This window comes from Triticum urartu, chromosome 3A (genome assembly GCF_056163025.1).
Source record: "Triticum urartu cultivar PI428250 chromosome 3A, HENAU_Tu73, whole genome shotgun sequence".
NCBI classification, from domain to species: Eukaryota; Viridiplantae; Streptophyta; class Magnoliopsida; order Poales; family Poaceae; genus Triticum; species Triticum urartu.
Window position 1 is genome coordinate 720,659,662 of NC_141875.1, and position 21,916 is coordinate 720,681,577.

A 21,916-nucleotide genomic window follows, 5' to 3' on the forward strand; every position below is an offset into this window, starting at 1 on the left:
CAACGTGCATAAGGTGTCGGAAATTATTCGAACCAGGCATGGATACATCATATTCCCGTGCTAGGAAGTTACAAGAAGTTGGGGGCATTTATGTATAGTCCCAAAAACAACAGTTGAGAGGAGTGTGCCAGACTATATCAGCCCGTGCATCCGTCATCATGTAGTTTAAACTAATTCAAATACTTCTGTTATTTACAATTTTTGTCATTATCTATTAAAATGAACATTTTTATATGTCCTAATCATTTCTTGAAAAATTTCAACAATTTTGGGATTTCAAATTATGTATGAAAATTTTACAAACTTGAACCTTTTTTTCCAAAATTTTACAAACTTGAATCTTTCTTTCAAAATTGTTACCAGCAATTGATTAAATTTTTAAACAAAAAATGTATCAACTTTTTTAGACGCAAAACTTTCTTAAATTTGTGAGGAAGAAACTCAAGAACTGGAACATTTTATAAAATATAATAATATTTTATAAAATTGTAAACAATATTTGACAACAAACACATTTTCTGGCATTCCAAACAATTTTATTTTCGAACAAGTTTCAAAAATTATAATAAATTTCGAAACATGAAAAATGAATAAACGATAAAAGAGAAGGAAAAAGAAAAAAAAACTTAGGGCAAAGAAAATAAAAAATGTTTTCAGAAAATGTTAGTAAATTTGAAAGAAAATCTAAACTTTGAAAAAAAGATATGTTTTCAAATAATGCTCACAAATTTGAAAAATGGTCGTATTTTAGAAAATGTTCATAAAATTTAAAAAAATATCAAATTTTCATGAAAATGTTTGCAAATTGGAAAAATAATTTGTCTTTAAAAAAATGTTCTCAGTTTCAGAAAAACGGTCACAATTCTGAAACATTGCTCTTAAATTTGAAATAATATTCACATAATCAAAAAATATTTTAATTTTTAACAAAAAAGGTTCGCATATTTGAAAAAAAAATGTCCGTGCTTCCAAAAGAATTTCAAATCTGAGAAACATTTCGTATTCCTAAAAATGTTTGTGTTTTCAAAAAATATTTGGAAAATTGAAAACGCATTAGTTTTGTTTTAGCTATATAAAAAACACATTAGCTACAGTACTGTGCAGGCTGTACAGTACCGGTTTGATCTGTTACAATAGGTCTATATGTTATTGCTCTACATATTTATGAACAAAGCTTTGTTGTTCTAGAGGCTATGGGCGAGTTTTCATCTACTGGAGGTCTTGGGTTCGATTGGCGTCCTTGTTTTCACATGGGACGTGGCAGGCTCGCAAGCCGGTCGGTCCTCACCAAGCTTTATCCCCGCCAGTCCCGTTGGTCCAGACCGCCAACAGCCAGTCGAAACGGTGGCTCGTCCAGGGACCGGACCGGCCCACACCATGTCCACCCTGAACTACCACAAAGAGCTAGCTTGAAACAAACTGATCGAGTGCTCTGGCCAGCTACTTCGTAGACGAAAAAACTCTTGCTCTTCGGGGGTGCTTTGGAATTTTGTTGGGCGTATGTGAAGGGTCGGGGGGGGGGGGGGGTCCTATCTTGATCCTTATATGTGACATGCCTGAACTGGTGTGCTTTTAATTTTGTTGTTGCTGCTATCTTGCTCTGTAATAACCTTTTTTCGATGGCTCGCATAGTAGTATATACCTAGAACCTGTAGTTTAACTAATTTCCTTCCGTCGAACTAGGATTGATTTTGTGAACCTGTTACTTCGTTATGGTAATAGTACTAGAATCTGACCACAAGGTAAAAATGTGGATGTGTTCTGATAGATTGTATTCACCATGAAGGTGTCATGTGTGTTTTAACATTGTATAATTATTAGTATTACTTTCTTCGTTGCTGCTAATTTTGTTATGACTCTGCTAAACTAAATTGTATTATTTGCTAGATAGAATTATGCAAAAGTTTCCATAGAAAAAGAATTGTGTAGAAGTTGGCAGAAATGTATTAAGCAGTATGTAAGCCTTCGCTCATATGCAAAACAAGCCCACTATCACGACATTCTAAGTTTGAAGACTGAATCCACATGAAAATAGGAAACATATCTCTTCTAAATGGAAGGAGGTAGCGACGTTATAAAATTCACCAACAAATCAATTCTAGTTTGCGAAGAGCCTCCTTTCTTGATGCATCGGATTGCTTTGTCCTTCAGATCTTTTGCCCTTCGCCTCATTTCCGCACCTTCTTCTTGGCACAATAAGTTTCGAACATTCCTCTCGATCTCCCCCCTCTCCAACTTGCCTTCTAACTCAAATCCTATCTTCCACACCTCCTGGACATACCTTGCATTTATCATCTGGTCGGCGAAATGGGGTCTACATAGCATTGGAACACCCTCACTTATGCTCTCCAACGTCGAGTTCCAGCCATTATGGGTCCAAAATCCACCAACCGCCTGGTGCCCAAGAACTTCTTGTTGTGGGGCCCAGCTCACCACCATTCCCCTACCTTGTGTCTCTACCTCAAAGCCATCAGGTAGGCCTACCTTCTCCGAACCATGAAGCAAGTCATGCCTGATCACCCAAAGAAATGGAATGCAGCTATTGGCCAAGCCCAATGCAGTCTCCATTAGCTCTTCCTGGTCCATCGACGCCAAGCTCCCAAAGCTCACGAACAAAACAGACTCTTCCTCCTGCTTGTCCAGCCAGTCCAAACAAGTTCGATCTGGAGCCAGCAGGCTGCTCTGGGTACCTGAAGATATCTTGTGAAGCGGACCAATCGCGTACACTGGGACACCCATGCTATCACTGACCTTTTGGAGCTCAGCATCTTCGAGGTCATAGAATGTGCTGAAGATGACACCAGAAGAACACCTTACTGATTCCACGATGCATTCTAGACTGGTGGAGATTGTTTCATGTGGAGTTGTGTTTGAGAAGACCATGTCTCGCACCCGGAGTGGTTGGAGATCATCCAGTGGCATGTTGAGTTGTGAATGGTCTGAAATTTTGGTAAGAAAATGCTCAACCACCAGGTGACATAGTGAGGATACATATGCATTAGTAGGAAACTAGAACCATAAATATGTATGCCTAGTTATTAATGAATTGTGATTGTGGTTGTGTGTGGTGGAATGCATATGTGAATGCGAGTAGTGATGCATGTTTACAAAACTTATATAGTAAGAGGTGGCTAGAGAAAGACCCCACTGCACTCGGGTGCACTGCCCCATGAAATCCCACCAACCAATCCTCTCAAGATCCGTGCATCCACTATATTATGTATAATTCGCCTTTGTGTCGTATTCGAACCACGAAATCATTTAACCACTCATATTTTGAAGCCACTCACATGTACCAAGTGTGCGGGACCATGGTTTTCACTTCCAATTTCAGACTTGTTTCAGCACCAACCGAAATGAATTTCAGTGATATTAGTTTGCATTCTGACCAAAGTACAGAAATATTCACTTGAAATTCAATTCAATATTTAGAAATACTTGAAAATATTTTGAAAAGTATTTGAATTCCTGTGTACTGCTGAAATTGTTGAAATATTTTGACTGAAAGATAAATATTTCAGTATCTACCGAAATTATTGAAATTAAGTGAATTCCATCGAAAACCTCTCCAAAAGTTAAAACCATGTGCGGGACCCACCTGCAAGTTATGTTGTCAATGCCAGAGCATGCTCTCTCAACTGCCAACTACTGCTGTCAAATCATGTCCTGTGCTTCCTCTTCCTTCCTCTCTAGTCCCCAGCACGCAGTAAAAAATAATTACGAACCTGTCTGCTCGCTCGTAGTATGTACTAGCTCAGTGTATACTTATAAAATCATTTTAGCTGGCCCTAATAATTCTGTACCGCCCAAAAGCTATCATGTAACTATTTACACGAAACTAAATAAACTATTCCTCGGTTTACTTTTATAATAGGTTTTAGATAGGGAAACACTTTCCTACATACGTCTGTTGAGGAGCATTCTTCAGACTCGTCGGATGACCTTGAATTGTATTTTAATGTCATTGCTGAGATATGCCCTGAAATCAAACCCGATACTAATCATCTGATTTTCTGGCCCACACCCTATAATCTCTTCTTAAATTAATCGCCTGAAATAACTCTCCCATCTCTTCTGCACATCGCCAAGCTCGCCATGCCCCTGGATGACTCTCCTCTCGGTAGCACGAATTTCAGATCCACCCGTCTGCGGCCTCCGCACCACCTCGTCGGTGTGCCATCTCGTCCGGCAGCTTTGCAGAGGCTGACCCACTAACCTGCTCGCCGGCGAGCTCGTAACCTCTCTCGTTGCCATGCTTAACTCTGCCAGGATCGGCCCGGCTACACCTACGGTTTTGGCCTCCAATCCACCTCGCCTGATCGCCGGCTTAGATTGGAAACAAGGCCAACAGGGGCAGGCTCTCACGCCATACAGGAGGGTGGATTACCAGGTGATATTGCATCTCAGCAAGTCAGCACCACATGCCAAAGCTAGGTGACGCTGGTGAAGCGCATGTGAGTTTCCATTGATGCACTAGCTTGAACTGGATTGCATTTATATCATTAATTCATCAGGAATGAATGGAGAAAGCATAGTTTGTATTGTTCTTTTTCCATTAGGACATTTTGATTATTTTATGAGTTGTAGAGTTCTTCTCCATCGTTCTTGGATTTGTTTATCAAATTTTGTTAACTCCTTCGCATGATTATATCTCGCATTGCAGGAAGGTAGTAAGATGCATCACGTCTTTCCACATGGCCATGGTGACAGAGACAATGTCTTCGCACTTATGCTTGTCGATCGTGCCACTGCCATGGATGGTGTAGTGCTTCGTGATCACCATGGAAACGAATCTTCGTTTAACCGAGACAAATGGTCAACATTTGTGGAAACATATCATATGTAGTTTGAAATATATGTTTTCCTTTTTTGATGGAAACAAATCTATATAAATATGGAAGCAATTCTCTGATATATGAAAATAGTATCGTAATGATTTAGAAGCAAAATGTGTATCTTTGGAAGCATGGCGTATGCATTGTGCCCAAGTGATGCAAAAACTGGTCATATGTGCATCATTTTTGTTGTATATGGAAGCAAATCCTCATTTTTTTTAGATGCAAGTTCCAAATTCTTTGGAAGCAGATTCTCATTTCTTTTGACGCAAATACCAAATTTGTTTGGAAGCAAATTCCTATTTCTTCGGACACAAATAGCAAATTCTTTTGGAAGCAAATTCTTGTCTCTTTGGACGCAAATGCCGAATTCTTTGGAAGCAAATTCCCATTTCTTCGGACGTAAATACCGAATTCTATGGAAGCAAAGTCCCAATGTAATTTGCCTTGAAACCTTCAGTAACAATGGTAAAAAAAAAGGGTTTGATTGAATCATATATGTGTGTGTATTGTTGGAAGCATTTTATTGTTACACTGGAGACAGTTCTATGGTCATTCGAAGCAAAAGAATATCTGCAGTATAAACAAAATATGGTTGCTCTAGACAAAAATTTCACCGGTTGATATGGAAACAAATTTGCTATTGAAATAGAAACAAAACGAATTGCTGAAGTGCTAGAACCTTTTTCATATATTACTTCCGTGTCACGAATACTAGCCAACAATCTGATGGGAAACTCATTATCAGTAGTCTGATTCCCAGGGCTCCTCTTTTAGATAGCTTGGACAGAAAGGAACGGATGGAGTAGCATTTGTTAGTACTACAATTATTCTAATAATGATATTCCAACCACAGTTATGACGCAACTGTATCACCTGAAAATGTCACGTCGACATAATTACTCATCCAATCCACTTACAGAAGCCGGAACTAGAAAAAATATTGAAGCTAGTACAGGGCATGACATCCAGATGGATTTTTTTCTATACTTAATCTCCACTGACAGAACAGTACTTCACCTATTACTACCCATCCTGATTTATTGGTCGCCTTAGTATTTTGCGCTAATTTTTTTTCCATAGATTCAACTATGAAAATAAGAATGCATGTCATCATAAATTATATTGTTGGATTCATATTTGAACATAGTTTCCTATAATGTTGTTTTTGGTTACATACATTAACATTTTCTTAGTTAAATTTACTGTCAAAATTTTGCATGAAATGCGAAGGGACCAATAAATTAGGACGGGGGTAGTACCATTGATGGTCAATACGCTAGTTTTTAGTGGATCTCACTTAGTCACGCAAAATAACTGATAACTATATGTCTCGAAATAGCCTTTCGCCGCGCTTTATAAATAAAGCGAACAACACAACAAAGACATAGTCGAATGATATATGATAGTGATAAAACAAATATAAACATACAACATGAACGTCCTAATACATCGCCATGACCCGACAGCCGGTGTCATAGCTCCACGACAACGCCCTCGAGAGGGTTACGACGCCAAGCGTCGCCGGTGCCGAGTCCGCAGACATGGATTTTCATCCAGAACCCTGCTGGTATAGGGAAGAGGCCGCGAGAACGTCCTCAAGAGGATATTGACACCCCCAGACGTCGCTGTCGTCGGCGCCAAAGCACAGAGGTTTCACTTGGGAACTCCTCTGCCCCACAGGAGACACCAGGCAACCACTGCGACGAAGATCAGCCCATCCAACCCCCACTGCAAGAGAGCAGACCAAAGCCTTCCGCCGCTACTCCTCTTGCCGCCCACACAACCAAGAGTTGAAGCCACCACTACCACTACGGAGCCCGTCAGAGAGCAAAGCCCACCTTTCGAGGCCGCCTCCTCGGCATCCAAGGACGATGCCTACACCGACGCCATAACAAGCAGACGCCGTCCCCAAGCAACCCATGGAACTCCGCTGCGACATGGCTGGAGGTGACCGGAGCAAGCACAAGGAACAACTTGCCCCGATCAGGGGGATCCGTGTCAACCCCTGCCCCGGCGGGCCAGCTCGCTCCATCGGCCAACTGCCAGCCTACACTACTAGGAGGGGCAGGCGTCGCCCCATCAGGTCTGCTTGTGCAAAAATAGATGGGAAGACCACTGCGCCATCCGGCACCTCCGGCCGCCCAGTGGCAGCAAGCACCTCTGGACACCAATCACCATCACCTCCAAACGCCCCCCACAGCATGCTCTGCCACCGATGCGCCACCATCGAGGGCCACCACACAACGTAGCACACAGGACGTCGCAAGCTCTAGGAGGAGATCGTCACACGCCCACCGCATGAACTCCACCTCCACCACATTGCCACCTCCATCGAGCACTTTAGAGATGGCCAACCGCGACCCAAGTTGCCCCAACGTGCCCCAGACCGCGCCGCTCGCCGGAACTGGCCGCAGTCGCATCAGCTGCCGCCAGCGCATGGCAGGGCACGCCCCAACCCAGCATAGCCCACCACGCCGCAGGGAAGACCTTGGGCCGTTGAAACACAGACCTGCTACCGCGTCTCCATGATTGAGCATCGCAGCGCCCGCGCACGAAGATGCCGGCCCGCGCCAGCCACTGCCGCACGTGGGGATGAGGAATCCCCGCCGGCACCGGCGCCGGTCAAGCTTCGCCTGGTCGCCCCCTCTAGCAGCGAGGGGTGGGAAGGAGGGGAGAGGAAGTGGAGAGGCATCCGATGGCTAGGGTTCCTCCACTGCCATCCGCAGGGCCGCCTGAGGAGGAGGGGAAAGGGGAGTTTGATAACTATATGTCGGTAGGCATCGCCCCTTGCTCGAGTGTACACACCAATACAGTAACAATTTATTTCTATAAAAATAATCATTACAAAAACTATTGATTAAATAATATATTCTAGAACATATTACCATCAGCGTTAGTTTTTACTGTCCAGTTTAAAAAACTAACTGTAAAAAAGGTACGAAACATTTATTAATTACTTAGAAAAATCCAGAACATATTTCAATCAGAGTTTAGTTTTTACAGTCCATTTTCAAAAAGTTACTTGTACAAAAGCTAGCATTGACAGACAGGTTGCATTTATTAGGAGCATCGTGGTACTGTAGAAGATCCCATCCGGAGTATAGTGCGGTTTGCCTTGGGGGCAGACCGTTTGGTCCACAGGTGTATATATACACTTTATATGTAAAAAAGAAAAAACATTCTAAAATATTTTTGGAATAAACTTGATCTTACATTGTACTTGTAAAAAACCCATGAAAGAAAGGACGCAGCTTCGGTGCCTTAAAGGCACCTGCCTTTGGGTCATTGATATGTGGGCCAGTCATCTATTGGGTCCACATGTCATAGACACAAATGTAGGTGCCTTAAGGCACCGAAGCATTGTCCTGAAAGAAAACCCCCGTTGACCTCATGGTAAAAAAACAATTATTCGGTCAACATAATGTGGATAGTGACTTGTATATACCAACATTTTTTGTATTTTTGCCCTCAAGTCAATGCTGTGTTTTTATTTGCGAAGTTATATACTAGTACAAAAGAAGTCAAGTTTATTCAAAAAACTTTGAACTTTTTTTACTCTTTCCGTAATTATTTATTTTCCCTATATAGGGTCTATATACTCCCAGGAACCAAGGGGTATTTCCCCGTTACACACACAACTTAAGGCAACAAGAAAGGCGTCGGATTTTGGAAGTGCTTACCATCGAGAGTTATTCGTCCGCATCGAGCAAGCCACTTTTATGTTTACTAGCAAAAAGACCCGTGCGTTGCAACTGGAGAAAGAAAATCTACTCATATCTCTAGCTGGGTCAGTTGGACAAACTGTGCGTGCCCGGTTGACAGGTTATGAGATCGAACCCTCCCATAGGCAATTTTATTTTTCTCCGGATCAACCAAATACCGTACGTAAAATTAATTAAAGCGGGACCAAACGAAGCGGGACGAAATTAAGAATATCACCTCACTTTAATAGTAGGTATAGACTTTGATTTGCTTGCTTCCATCTCAATGCTAGTCACTCCAAAATGCCAGTTGTTTTTATCCATACGTCACTACTTTTGCATGCAATCGCACTCAACTCAATGTGCCATCTATATTTCTTTTACAACTCATTCTTGGGACTTGCATTTGGTGGAATTGTTCTATATTTCCCATTCAATTGGTGCTTGCTTTAGGGTTTTCTGATTTTTTTATTGTTTCTTTATGTTTTCTTTCCAAATTTCCTTGCAACATAGGATAGTGCTTCGTCTCTTGTCCGGACTAACTGGATAGCAGTTGATTTGCAACTTCCTCCCCAACTGTGGATGTACAATTTCAGTGTTGGCACCTCATCCCGACTATCCTACGAGTGAGATATGTAACTTCATATATTCCCCCAGCCATCTTGACTCGCGCATGAGGAGGAATCTGTCTGGCGTCATGGTGGCGTTGATGGCAGAGAGGTCTGGCAAGGTTGGTGCATCAGTTCTGCTCTGAGGATGGACCGATGGAAGATGGAGGTGATGGTCCTTGCAGCGTGTGGTGCTCACTGGGAGTGTGCCGGACCAGTGTGGGACCCAATCCAGGTAGTTGCTTGGATGGGACACCCGGCTTTAGATGTTAGACTTTGGTATGGTGTCTGTTCGGTATTAGGACCGGACATTCGGCACACTTTCATCAAGGGGATAGTAGTAGCAACAACGTTGCCAAGATGGTGATTTCAGGCTTATTGATGTATCACCTTGTATGATCTTTGTGAATAATTAATAATATAGCTGCATGCATCATCCAGATGCAGAGGCCGAGGATACATCCTTCTTTTCAAAAAAATAATAATTCCCCATCCATCTGTCTAGCAATCAATGTGACACTAAAGTTGGTTTCTACAGTATTAACATTGGTTCCTGGAGCCCAAAGGTTGCACAGAACAAAGTTCATCAAAACATACACGTATGATACCTAGTTTTGTAGAGCTTGCCGTGAGAGTTTCAATATTGAAAGCGGATCTAATTCTTGATATTATATTCAAAATTTATATCATTTTGCAAACATAATTAAATGCACGTGAAGACATAGCACTTCACTGTGGTAACCCATGTACATCTTCTGTGCCTGCATGTTCATGTTGCCATGCATATTTAGAACCACCTTGGGCCAAATTTATTACTCTCTCAGATCCATATTAATTTTCGCTGATTTTAGTACAACTTTGTATGGCGGAGTTCTAACTTTGGTATAAGTCTGGACAAGTATGTTTTTCTTTCCATTTAAAAGCGTGAGCTCCATGAAGTTAAATGGTCCAGCTGCACTATTAAGACTTTAGGTAAAAAATATTCTTCTAATTCAAGAATGTTTCAACTATTACATGAGTATATTTGAGGGTTTAAAAATAATGGTTGGCTTGAGTTATAAAATGTGTTGTTAGTTCTAAACAATGCTCCATGTATCAAATGAAAAATCTCTCCGACAACACCAAACTGTCCATGAAAACTTTTCTAACTATCCAAAACTCATCCTAAAGCATTGTAGAAAATAACACGAACGTCAACATAAAACAAATCCCGCAAAAAGGATATAAAATAAATTGACATGACTCAACATCGGGAAACTACATAAATGTATTTAGTAAAGAAAAAGAAATGGCATGCATCCAGATGATCATGTTCTTCCATTACTGCAGTGTCATGAATGTACATGACCCCCCCCCCCCCCCCCCCCTAAATTTCTCTGTCGCCTCTCCATTTAATGTGATGTGTTTGCTGGTGCTGGTGTACACTCAACTAACTTGCTAAACAGTTTATTTCACTGATCAAAGCATAGCGTTTTTTGATATTGTGGCGTCCATGTTCTTCGCATCAACTATAATTTATCTCCGTCGTTATATATTAATTGTTATTAATGGAATATCAAATTGCTAGTTTGTAAATATTTGCTTTGCTCAGTTTTAAGTTAATTTTGATACAATAATATACCAACAAATATGTAATATTGCCGATTCTAACTATTTATGCACAACATGGAGTTCGTCTGAAAACTAGGATGCCATAAGTCTTTTCACTTAATGAATATTTAACACAATATATTTAACATATGCAGGATTTATATGGTGTTCCATGAAAAAAAATGTTTCCTTCAATTTGTAGTTATACTATGTGTTAAACGTCCAACTGAACTAAGCAATCCCAAGGGGGGAAAAGGTAAATTAAACGTGTGAGATTATCAAACCATCGAGATGATCTCATAACAGTACCTCCGTTTGTTTGTCAGGTGGAGGGATGTACCTTGTGGTGGGAGGAGGCCCTTGTCGCAGAGCGCCGGGAAGGCCATGAAGGCGACGAGGCAGGCCGCGCCGGCCGTACGCAGCACCAGCGTCGGCACGCCGAGCCGGTCGGCGACCACCTGCATCCCACGGAGGTTGGAGTCCAGCACGAGGCACGCCGCCGCTCCCTCCTCGTCCTCCTCCAGCACCGCGCGGAGGCTGTCCTGGAAAGGCGCCTGCAGGCGCTCGTTGATGCGCAGCACCGCCCCAGCGAAGTCGGCGTTACTGCCGGTGGGGACGAGGTCGGCGGTAGGCACGCCGGCGCCGACGGGCACGAAGCGGTAATCCGCGGGGTAGCGCTCAGGGTCCGGGGCGTTGAAGGCGGCGTGGAAGATGGTGACGCGGAGGCCCCGGGCGTGCAGCACGTCGGCCAGCTGAAGCATCGGGTTGAGGTGTCCCTGAAACGGCAGCGGGAACATCAGCACGCGCCGGGTGGCAGTGGCGCCGCCAGAGCTCTCCGCCGCGCTGGCCATGGCTTTTGTTAGGAAGGAGGAGAGTGCCTGATTGCTGATGGAGATATGGATCAATATACTCCAGCAGTGTTGGCTTTCATATAGAGAAAAACTAGTAAGGATTAGTAGTTGGCTAATTGGATTGGATCGAAATAAAAGAGGATCGAATGATTGATGAGCGCATTGATTGGGTTAGAGCGGGAGAAGATGGTTGGATGGATACTGGAGGCAAGGACGAGGATTGAGTGTGTGGAGGAGGACAACGCCGACCGCATCCTAGCACACTACGGATACGCACCAGAGGTGTGGCATTCCTGCTTCCACACATGGAGAATCACCATACAGGTTCCGCCCACGGATGTTACTTTCTTGCAGTGGTGGCTAGGCCAGAGGATGCGCTTCAAAGGAAAGATGAGGAGAGGCTTCGATTCCGTTAAAATTCTAATTGTGTGGTCCCTCTGGAAACAGCGCAATGCGTGAGTGTTCAACAACATATTGAGGTAGAGAACGGCGTTGCAACTTAAGACAGAGATACTAGAAGAAACAGACGAGTGGAGAAAGGCCGGTCTAGGCGGAGTCGGTGCTCTAGATCCTTTCGCGAGAGAGTAGCCTTTTAGTGATAGGTGAAAAGCAGGCGCTGGTGTGGGTTCTCCCTATGACTTGTTCGCATCTCGTCAAGGATCTTGTACATAACTTTCTGCCTTTTATAAAAATACAGTAGACCATTGGCATACTCTTGAAAAAAAAAGTGCGTGGTCGAATTAGGGAAATGTGTTAGAGGAGCATTACTAGCAGATCCCATAAAAAGGCCCCCGACCCGGGAAATTCCAGCTGATATGCGGGTTTTGCCTTTTTGGCGGCCCAAACAGGAACTACATATCAGCCCGGCCCATAAAAACAGTGTGACCCGGATATGTGGCCCTCCGCTGCTATATACACCATGGTTTTGGTAACCGCTCGAGATATTCGGTTACCGCGTTTACCGCTCCCCCACGATAAACACTCGTACCGAGCAAAAAATCCTGAGTTTTTTGAAAATTTTGAATCAAAAGGCTCACTTTGTAGTTAAATAAGCTGCATCTGTGCTCTAAACAGAGAACTTATCATGGCCCAGTGGCAAAGGTGTTGTATCCCCAGACCTTAGTCGCGGGTTTGAGTCTGGCTACGCACTCTTTTTGTTAACTTTTTGAGATGCAAAAGTTTTTACCTATGAAAAATTCTGGAGAATTCGGGGATCGAACTCAGGGCGCCTGAGCAAGGGATAGCTGCAGGTTAAGAGCCACTACGGTAGAGCAACTTTACTGACTATTAATAGTTAAACGCTTATCTATATTTAACTCAAAAATTTTGAATTCAAAATTTGGTTTTAAATTTCGTCCGAATTTTTTTCAGTAATTCGTGGTTACCGAGAATCTCGGTGCCCCTCGAGAAAAAAGCTTCACTTGGGATCCAAAACCTTGATATACACTGGCAACCGGGGGGGGGGGGGCATTTAGGGTTAACCTTTGCTTAAAGATAAATTTTAGGGTTAACCTCTCGGACCCCCTCCGCCGCATTTCGTCTTCCCCGATCCACCGCTTGCCTTAGACAACTACGGCGAGAAATTCTGTCCGCCTGTCCTCTTCTTTTTGCCCTTCTTCGGAAGATTGATGGCCGGCAGTGCTGGTGGAAGCCGTGGAAGCCTCGTCGGGTTGCCCCCAAGCAAGCGTGCATGAAACAACGTGCAAAGGCCGGCAGCTCCAGTTGTGTCATGGAACCATGGCGGTCGAGGCAAGCGCGGGACAATTAATCATCGCAAGCAAAATTATTATATCACGTCGCATAGACACAAACGAAATTGCCACAGGCCATCGGTGAAAGGGACAATTTCTATCTTTACGGTTTATAGTGCTTCACTCTAGTTATTTTTATTAAATGGATGTGTACCACAAAGTCTTTGTCATTCAATACTCCGTTGAAATCTTTGATATGTTTATGGGACACACTACCTCGAATTAAATGAGTATGGACATTTCTCGAAAGTGCGTAGGAGCACTCAGCAGCGACTCAGCCCACCAAAATCCCACCCATTCATTAGCGTCGGGATTCACATCTCCTATATTAACCAGTTTGTATTACGCCATGTGTCTTTCACATGCTTTTCCTGTATTAATGCATGTACTTATGTCCTGACATTGTCCGATAGCATTGGCACTACCGGCCAACCACCCAGAGGACAAACAATCAATGCTCAGGATACCTCCCACCCCTCTCCTCTCCCCACCAACCCTTCTTCCCCAGGACACAACTTCTTCCTTGTGAATCATCTCCCCAAATCCTTTTCTACAGCTCCTGCAACTTCTTCCCCAATCTTGTGCTACATTTGTTCGTCGTTGTTTTTTGCGTCCTATGCACCGCGTCTGCCCTGTTCAATGACTCCATGTACTGCATACCCACGGCCGCCAGCGTTCTAGTCATCATCGTCACTGGTAATAAGTCATCGACGTCCTGGTCTGGTCGTCCTCATCACAAACAAGCTTAGCATGATCGTCCTAAGTCTCAGTGCTCAAGGTCGTTGGCTCTTCGTGCTCGCGACCGGCTTCCTTGACATGGCCTTGCCGCCCTTGGGCATGGCTTCCTTGATGGCCATGAACATGCTTCGGTCCACCCCGACTTGTTTGCATGTGACAAAACAGAGTCGCGGGGACCTAAATAAATGCGATTCAAGGTGCCGTTGCATCACCAGTGAGTATTTATCCTGTATTGGTTCAAAATAAATTAAACTGCATTGATTGCATGCATCCCAAGACAATAACGGACGTGTAGATTTCAGTGGGCTGCTTCGCCGGGTGCTCTTCGTCCACTTCCGGACATTTCTTTACTATTGACATATACCCAAGCACGTTATATTAGGATTTTCCTGCCAATTAGCGAAAACCTGCACCAATCCCTGAACTAATTATGAGTGACTCTGATTCTAGAGGGTACGTCGCCTAGCCCTCCTCGTCCGCGTCCATAGTGAATCCCCATTTATTGAGAATGTCGTATCGGAGTTTTTCAGAGAGACATTCGCTCAAGTCTCAAATGCTCTCTCTCTCTGTCTCTCAGCATCTCCAACAGACATGCTTCGCCTCAGCGTGCTATAATTATTTTACAGCGCTAAAATGGTCTTTTTGCGTGCCGGAGCGACGAAGAGGTTTTGCATTGCACAAAAACACGGCGCCCAATCCGGTGGTCCCACCTGCAGCAGCCCGCGCGCACACCCATGCGCTAAAGTGTGCGGCTCTATTTTAGACCCTTCCCAATGCTCCACCTTGTACAGGTGCTAAGCCTTCCACGTAGGCAAAAAAAAATCTGATGTTGCATGTTATTTAAGAGGAGAGAGATGAGTGTGGTGACCCCAGAAAGAAACAACGCTAAGCGCGTGAACCTAGGCAAAACATTTAAAGGAAGGAAGCTCACCAATACATGAAGAGTTTTAGTTGCTAAATCATTAAATGAAGCAAGCTTAGCAACCATAAGCTAAGCACCTATGCATTGGGGAGTATAGTTGCTAACCTATTTAATGTGTTTAGCACCTCATCTAAGCACCCATGCATTGGCAGCAGCCTTACAACGTCTGCTGGAGCGCTGTTTTTTGTCTCCGGCGCAAAAAAGGATGGTTTTTAGCACGTGAGGCATTTTTTGGACGCTTGTTGGAGATGCTCTAAGGACCTCGTATGCACTATACTACTACCCCCTGCCATTGCATGTTCTGCGTACGCATTCACCATTGTAAGGGCATATTTATCCCTAAGGTGTTTTGGTGATTGATGACAACGCGTTTGCGGACTAATCGTGTGCGTTGAGTATCCCAGACATTTCATTGCTAGGCACAAGACGGTTGGGTGCCCCTCGAAGACTGTTGAAGACGGCGTCTTTTCTACGTTTCTTTTTGGTGGATTTGAGTCGTCGGAAAGCCGTACTATTAAGAGGGGGTCCGCGTCGGAAAGGTTTGGGTGGAATCATCACATACACGTCTCCTTCTTGTCCCCTCCTTTTCCCTTGGAGCTTCCTCCGCTTTCTCGCCACCCTGGTTCTGGCTGCTGAGTTGGGTCGCAGTAGTACTGCTCCCAGGAGAGCGGTAGTACCGTAGGCACCAGCGGTAGTACCGTGCGGTGGTGCGGTAGTACCGCTCCCCTGGAGCTGCACTACCGCTGCCCACCAGGCTAGTACCGCTCCTTCGCGGTAGTAGGGGCGGATGTAATTTTTTACATCCGCACCTACCGCGGTAGTACCGCTTTCGCTCCGCGGTAGTACCGCACTATGTTGTCAGGCAGTAGTACCGCCCCTCGGCTGTACTACTGTGTCGGGTTTTTGCTTCTTCCGTTTCTTTGCGGAAGTAGGCACGGATGTTTCCTCCCCCCTGGCTAGGGGATTTCTGCCTTGCGGTAGTACCGCATGGAGGCGCAGTAGTACCGCGCTCATGGAAGAACCGCCCCCAGCTCCTGCGCGTCAGATCTGACCTTGCTGTCGCTGGGGTTGCGGTGTTGGAAATATGCCCTAGAGGCAATAACAAATTAGTTATTATTATATTTCATTGTTCATGATAATTGAGGGAGTTCTGGATTAGGGGTGTTCGGATAGCCGGACTCCTGAACTATGAAGATACAAGATTGAAGACTTCGTCCCGTGTCTGGAAGGGACTTTCCTTGGCGTGGAAGGCAAGCTTGGCGATACGAATATTTAGATCTCCTACCATTGTAACCGACTCTATGTAACCCTAACCCTATCCGGTGTCTATATAAACCGGAGGGTTTTAGTCCGTAGGACAACATACACATCAACAATCATACCATAGGCTAGCTTCTAGGGTTTAGCCTCTCTGATCTCGTGGTAGATCTACTCTTGTACTACCCATATCATCAAAATTAATCAAGCAGGACGTAGGGTTTTACCTCCATCGAGAGGGCCCGAACCTGGGTAAAACTTCGTGTCCCTTGCCTCCTGTTACCATCCGGCCTAGACACACAGTTCGGGACCCCCTACCCGAGATCCGCCGGTTTTGACACCGACATTGGTGCTTTCATTGAGAGTTCCTCTGTGTCGTCGCCGTCAGGCTCGATGGCTCCGACGATCTTCAACAGCGATGCAGTCCAGGGTGAGACCTTCCTCCCCGGACAGATCTTCGTCTTTGGCAGCTTCGCACTGCGGGCCAATTCACTTGGCCATCTGGAGCAGATCGAAAGCTATGCCCCTGGCCGTCAGGTCAGATTTTGAAGTTTAAACTACACGGCTGACATCCGCGGGGACTTGATCTTCGACGGATTCGAGCCACTGCCGAGCGCGCCGCACTGTCCCGACGAGCATGATCTAGCTCTGCCGCCGAACAGTGCCCTGGAGGCCGCACCCGCATCGGCTCCGATCCTTAATTCGGAGCCAACTGCGGCGATCGAGGATGGGCAGTTGGACGCCGCCTCGGGGGCTGCGATCCCAACGGCGATTGAGCCGAACACCAGCCCCGTACTCTACGAGACTCGTGACTCCAAGGAGCCGGACTCCTCTCCGGACTCCGAACACTCCGCGCCCCTGCCAATCGAATCCGATTGGGCGCCGATCATGGAGTTCACTGCCGCGGACATCTTTCAGCACTCGCCTTTTGGTGATATTCTGAAGACACTGAAGTCTCTCTCTTTATCAGGAGAGCCCTGGCTGGACTAGGGCCAGCAAGGTTGGGATCCGGACGATGAAGAAATTCAAAGCCCACCCACCACCCACTTTGTAGCCGCTGTCGATGACTTAACCGACATGCTCAACTTCGACTCCGAAGACATCGACGGTATGGACGCCGATGAAGGAGATAATGAAGAACCAGCGCCTACTAGGCCCTGGAAAGCCACCTCGTCGTATGACATATACATGGTGGACACCCCAAAAGAGGGAGATGGCGATGGAACAACGGAGGATGACCCCTCCAAGAAACAGCCTAAGCGCCGACGTCAGCGGCGCCGCTCAAAATCCCGCCAAAACAAACACGGTGATTCCAGCACGGGAGATAATAATACTCCGAAAAGTGCCGAAGAAAACCCCCTCCAGCAAGATTTAGCACATGAGGATGGAGAAACCAGCCCTCATGAGAGAGCGTCAGACAGAGGTCGAGGACGATAATTATATGCCTCCTTCCGAAGACGAGGCAAGCCTCGACGACGACGAATTCGTCGTGTCAGAGGATCCCGTCGAGCAAGAGCGTTTTCAACGCAGGCTTATGGCCACCGCAAGAAGCCTCAAGAAAAAATAGCAACATCTTAGAGCTGATCAAGATTTGCTAGTTGACAGATGGACTGAAGTCCTTGCGGCCGAAGAGCATAAACTCGAACGCCCCTCCAAGAGCTACCCAAAGTGCAGGTTGCTACCCCAATTAGAGGAGGAAGCACTTGATGCGGCCGACCGACCACCTCGTGGCCGCAACAGAGAGGCCTCTCGGCCCTCCACTCAAGCCGCACCCCGTACCAAGGCACGGGACTATGCGCCGGACTTACGAGATATGTTGGAGGACAAGGCAAGGCAAACGAGATCGATCTACGGATCGCGTGGGCGCCCCACGGCTCGAGACGGCAACCGTCACGCCAGCCACAAATTCGGCAGGGCCGAACACAGTAGACAAAGCTCATTGGAGCTATGTCATGATATAGTCCAGTACAGAGGTGCCGCACACCCACTCTGCTTTACAGACGAAATAATGGATCATCAAATCCCCGAGGGTTTCAAACCCGTAAACATCGAATCATATGATGGCACAACAGATCTTGCGGTATGGATCGAGGATTATCTCCTTCATATCCACATGGCCCGCGGCGATTATTTCCACGCCATCAAATACCTCCCACTCAAGCTTAAAGGACCAGCTCGGCATTGGCTTAACAACTTTCCAACATGATCAATCAGCTGTTGGGAGGACCTGGAAGCCGCATTTCCAGGGCACTTATGTGCGACCCCTAGACGCCGGTGACCTAAGTCACGTAATTCAGCAGCCAGATGAATCAGCCAGGCAATTCCGGACACGGTTCCTAATAAAGAAAAATCAAATAGTCGACTGTCCGGACGCTGAGGCCCTAGTAGCCTTCAAGCACAATATCCGTGACGAGTGGCTGGCCCGGCACCTTGGACAGGAAAAGCCGAAATCTATGGCAGCACTCACGACACTCATGACCCTCTTTTGCGCGGGAGAAGACAGCTGGCTTGCTCGTAGCAACAATATAACCAAGAACCCTGGTAATTCGGACACCAGGGACAGTAGTGGCAGGTCGCGTCGAACCAAGCAGAAGCGCCGCATTAACGGTGACAATGCTGAGGATACGGCAGTTAATGCCGGATTCAGAGGCTCTAAATCCGGTCAGCGGAAAAAGCCATTCAAAAGGAATCCTAGGGGCCCGTCCAGTTTGGACCGAATACTCGACCGCTTATGCCAGATACATGGCACCCCCAAAAAGCCGGCCAATCACACCAACAGGGATTGTTGGGTGTTCAAGCAGGCAGGCAAGTTAAATGCCGAAAATGAAGACAAGGGGCCGCATAGCGATGACGACGAGGAGCCCCCGCCGCCGAACAATAGTGGACAGAAGGGCTTTCCCCCACAAGTGCGGACGATGAACATGATATACGCAACCCACATCCCCAAGAGGGAGCGGAAACGCGCGTTAAGGGACGTATACGCGATAGAGCCAGTCGCCCCAAAGTTCAACCCATGGTCCTCCTGCCCGATCACCTTTGATCGAAGGGACCACCCCACTAGCACTCGTCACGGCGGCTTCGCCGCATTGGTTGTAGACCAAATTATTGACGGATTTCATCTCACTAGAGTCCTTGTGGATGGCGGCAGCAGCCTGAACCTGCTTTACCAGGATACAGTGCGGAAAATGGGCATAGATCCCTCGAGGATTAAGCCCACCAAAACGACCTTTAAAGGCGTAATACCAGGTGTAGAGGCCAACTGTACAGGCTCAGTCACACTTGAAGTGGTCTTCGGATCTCCGGATAATTTCCAAAGCGAGGAGTTAACCTTCGACATAGTCCCGTTTCGCAGTGGTTATCACGCACTGCTCGGGCGAACTGCATTCGCTAAGTTCAATGCGGTACCGCATTACGCATACCTTAAGCTCAAGATGCCAGGACCTCGAGGAGTAATTACGGTCAATGGAAACACCGAACGCTCCCTCCGAATGGAGGAGCACACAGCGGCCCTTGCAGCGGAAGTACAAAGCAGCCTCTCCAGGCATTTCTCCAGTCCGGCCACTAAATGACCAGACACCGTCAAGCGCGCCCGGAGTAACCTACAACAAGACCGCCTGGCACGATCCGAGCAGGCGTAGCAATGCGGCCCCAACCCCGACCCTTGCAAAAAGGCGACGTCAGTACTTCGCGTACATACCTACGCTCTAGAGATACCATGGGCACAGGGGGAGGGGCACCATCGCGGCACGCCCAAAACACGGCTTAAACCGTATCAGGGGCTGCCAATTATTTTAAATTTTTTTACTTTAGGACTCCATTCTTCGGACGGCCTGTTCGGCAGTTCAATTGCCGCACAAACGATGCAAGAACCAGGGAAGCAGACAAGCCACGCCGCATTACGGAACTCCCAGGTGGTCTCTATCACGAGTAGTATACCTGTTTCGCATATTATTCCGTAGCTTGCCCCTGGAGCGGACATGTTACATAGTCCAACCTTTTGCTTATCGCTTATTTGTATCGTTCTGCTTTGATCGCAGCTCTTTTTAATAAACAATGCATAGCTTTTGTCTATTTTTGCATTACTCTTTTTTTATATTTATATATGTTCCTTAACGACATGTTGCACCTGTACACTTTGGTATGGCCAAAATACGCCAGGGGCTTCAGTACCCCTCAACATGGTGTGAGAAGTCCGAACACTTTAACAAGTGCGGCACCCCGAACTTATAGCATTATATGCATCGGCTCCGAATCATGTCTTGGGTCAATAGTTGGGTTTGCCCGGCTCCTATGTTTTGGTGCCTTACGTTCCGCTATATCGGCTAAGGTAGCACTAGGAGAACCACTGCGATTGTGCCCCGGTTGAGCTGGGTCGAGCACCTCAGTGGATAAAGCTAAAACTGACCGTCATGATGAGGCGAGAGCTGGTCGCTGTTCGAGAGGACTTTTCGAGTCCTTAAAGACTTATGCCGCTTAGGGCGAGGAGCCGGCTCTATCCGGCAAAGGTGTGGATAGCGCCCCGAAATCGGTCTTCCGAATACCAGGGGCTTCGCCGAAATTTAAAATTATAGAATTCTATGGCTAAGTGAGAGTGTTCACGCATTATAGTCCGATTGCCTTGTTCGTTGGGCTGAGCGCCTCCCTCGAAGGACCCAAACATGGAAAAAAGAGCCCTCAGGTTTATCCCCGAACACCCCAGCACTAGCGGCACGGGGGCAGAAGCCGATGACTCGCCATCTCTCAGAATTGATAAACAGCCGCACAGAAGGTAATATTTTAAATTCAAACAGCATTGCTTAAGCGCATATGAACAAGTTTTCAGCGCACAGGACAAAACGAGCGAGTTTTGTTCAAAAATTACATCCATAGAACATTCATCCGCCACAAGGCGGACACCCTTCAGAACATCCTTATAATAATTCTCGGGCTTGCGATGCTCTTTCCCCGGCGGTGGCCCGTCCTTCACAAGCTTCTCAGCATCCAGCTTGCCCCAGTGCACCTTCGCATGGGCAAGGGCCCTACGGGCACCTTCAATGCAGACGGAGTGCTTGATGACTTCGAGCCTTGGACAGGCCTCCACCAGCCGCCGCACCAGCCCGAAGTAGCTCCCAGGCTGAGCCTCTCCAGGCCACAGCCGAACTATGAGGCCCTTCATGGCCTGTTCGGCCGCCTTGTGGAGCTCGACCAGTTTCTTTAACTGGTCACTCAGGGGCACGGGGTGTCCGGCCTCAGCGTACTGAGACCAGAACACCTACTCCGTTGAGCTTCCCTCCTTGGCTCGATAGAATGCGGCGGCATCAGATATACTCCGGGGAAGATCTGCGAACGCGCCTGGAGAACTCCGGATTCGGGTAAGTAACAAGTAACTCACGCTTATGTGTTTGCTTTGCATAAAAAATGCCTTACCCGCCGCTATCTTCTTCACCTCATCCAACTCCTGGAGGGTCTTCTGGGATTCGGCCTTGGCAGACTTGGCACTTTCAATAACCGCCGCGAGCTCGGACGCTCGTGTCCTTGAGTCACGCTCCAAACTCTCATGTTTTTCCATGAGAGCCTGGAGCTCTTGCCGCACCTTGCCAACCTCGGCCTCATACTTTTCTCGCTCAGTGCGCTCCGCGGCCGATCTCTTCTCGGCCTCGAGCAGCGCTTGCTTCAAGGTC

At 46.5% G+C, this 21,916-nt stretch overlaps 1 protein-coding gene across 1 annotated transcript; it reads right to left on the reverse strand.

Moving 5' to 3' along the window:
• Nucleotides 1-1,921: 1,921 nt before the first annotated feature.
• On the reverse strand, nt 1,922-11,989 carry LOC125546197 (DIMBOA UDP-glucosyltransferase BX9). Its single transcript, XM_087514246.1, has 2 exons — nt 11,078-11,989; nt 1,922-2,939 (listed from the first exon to the last, which is right to left on the reverse strand). The coding sequence occupies exons 1-2, from the start codon at nt 11,586-11,588 to the stop codon at nt 2,050-2,052; spliced, it is 1,401 nt and encodes a 466-aa protein (XP_087370372.1). The 5' UTR covers nt 11,589-11,989; the 3' UTR covers nt 1,922-2,049.
• Nucleotides 11,990-21,916: the final 9,927 nt, after the last annotated feature.

Bases quoted from the DNA above. Each gene is read 5' to 3' on its own strand.
- LOC125546197 (XM_087514246.1), bottom strand. From the start codon at position 11,588: ATGGCCAGCGCGGCGGAGAGCTCTGGCGGCGCCACTGCCACCCGGCGC. The intron at 2,940-11,077 runs GTACATCCCTCC...CCAAAATTTCAG, and splicing joins GGGCCTCCTCCCACCACAAG to ACCATTCACAACTCAACATG.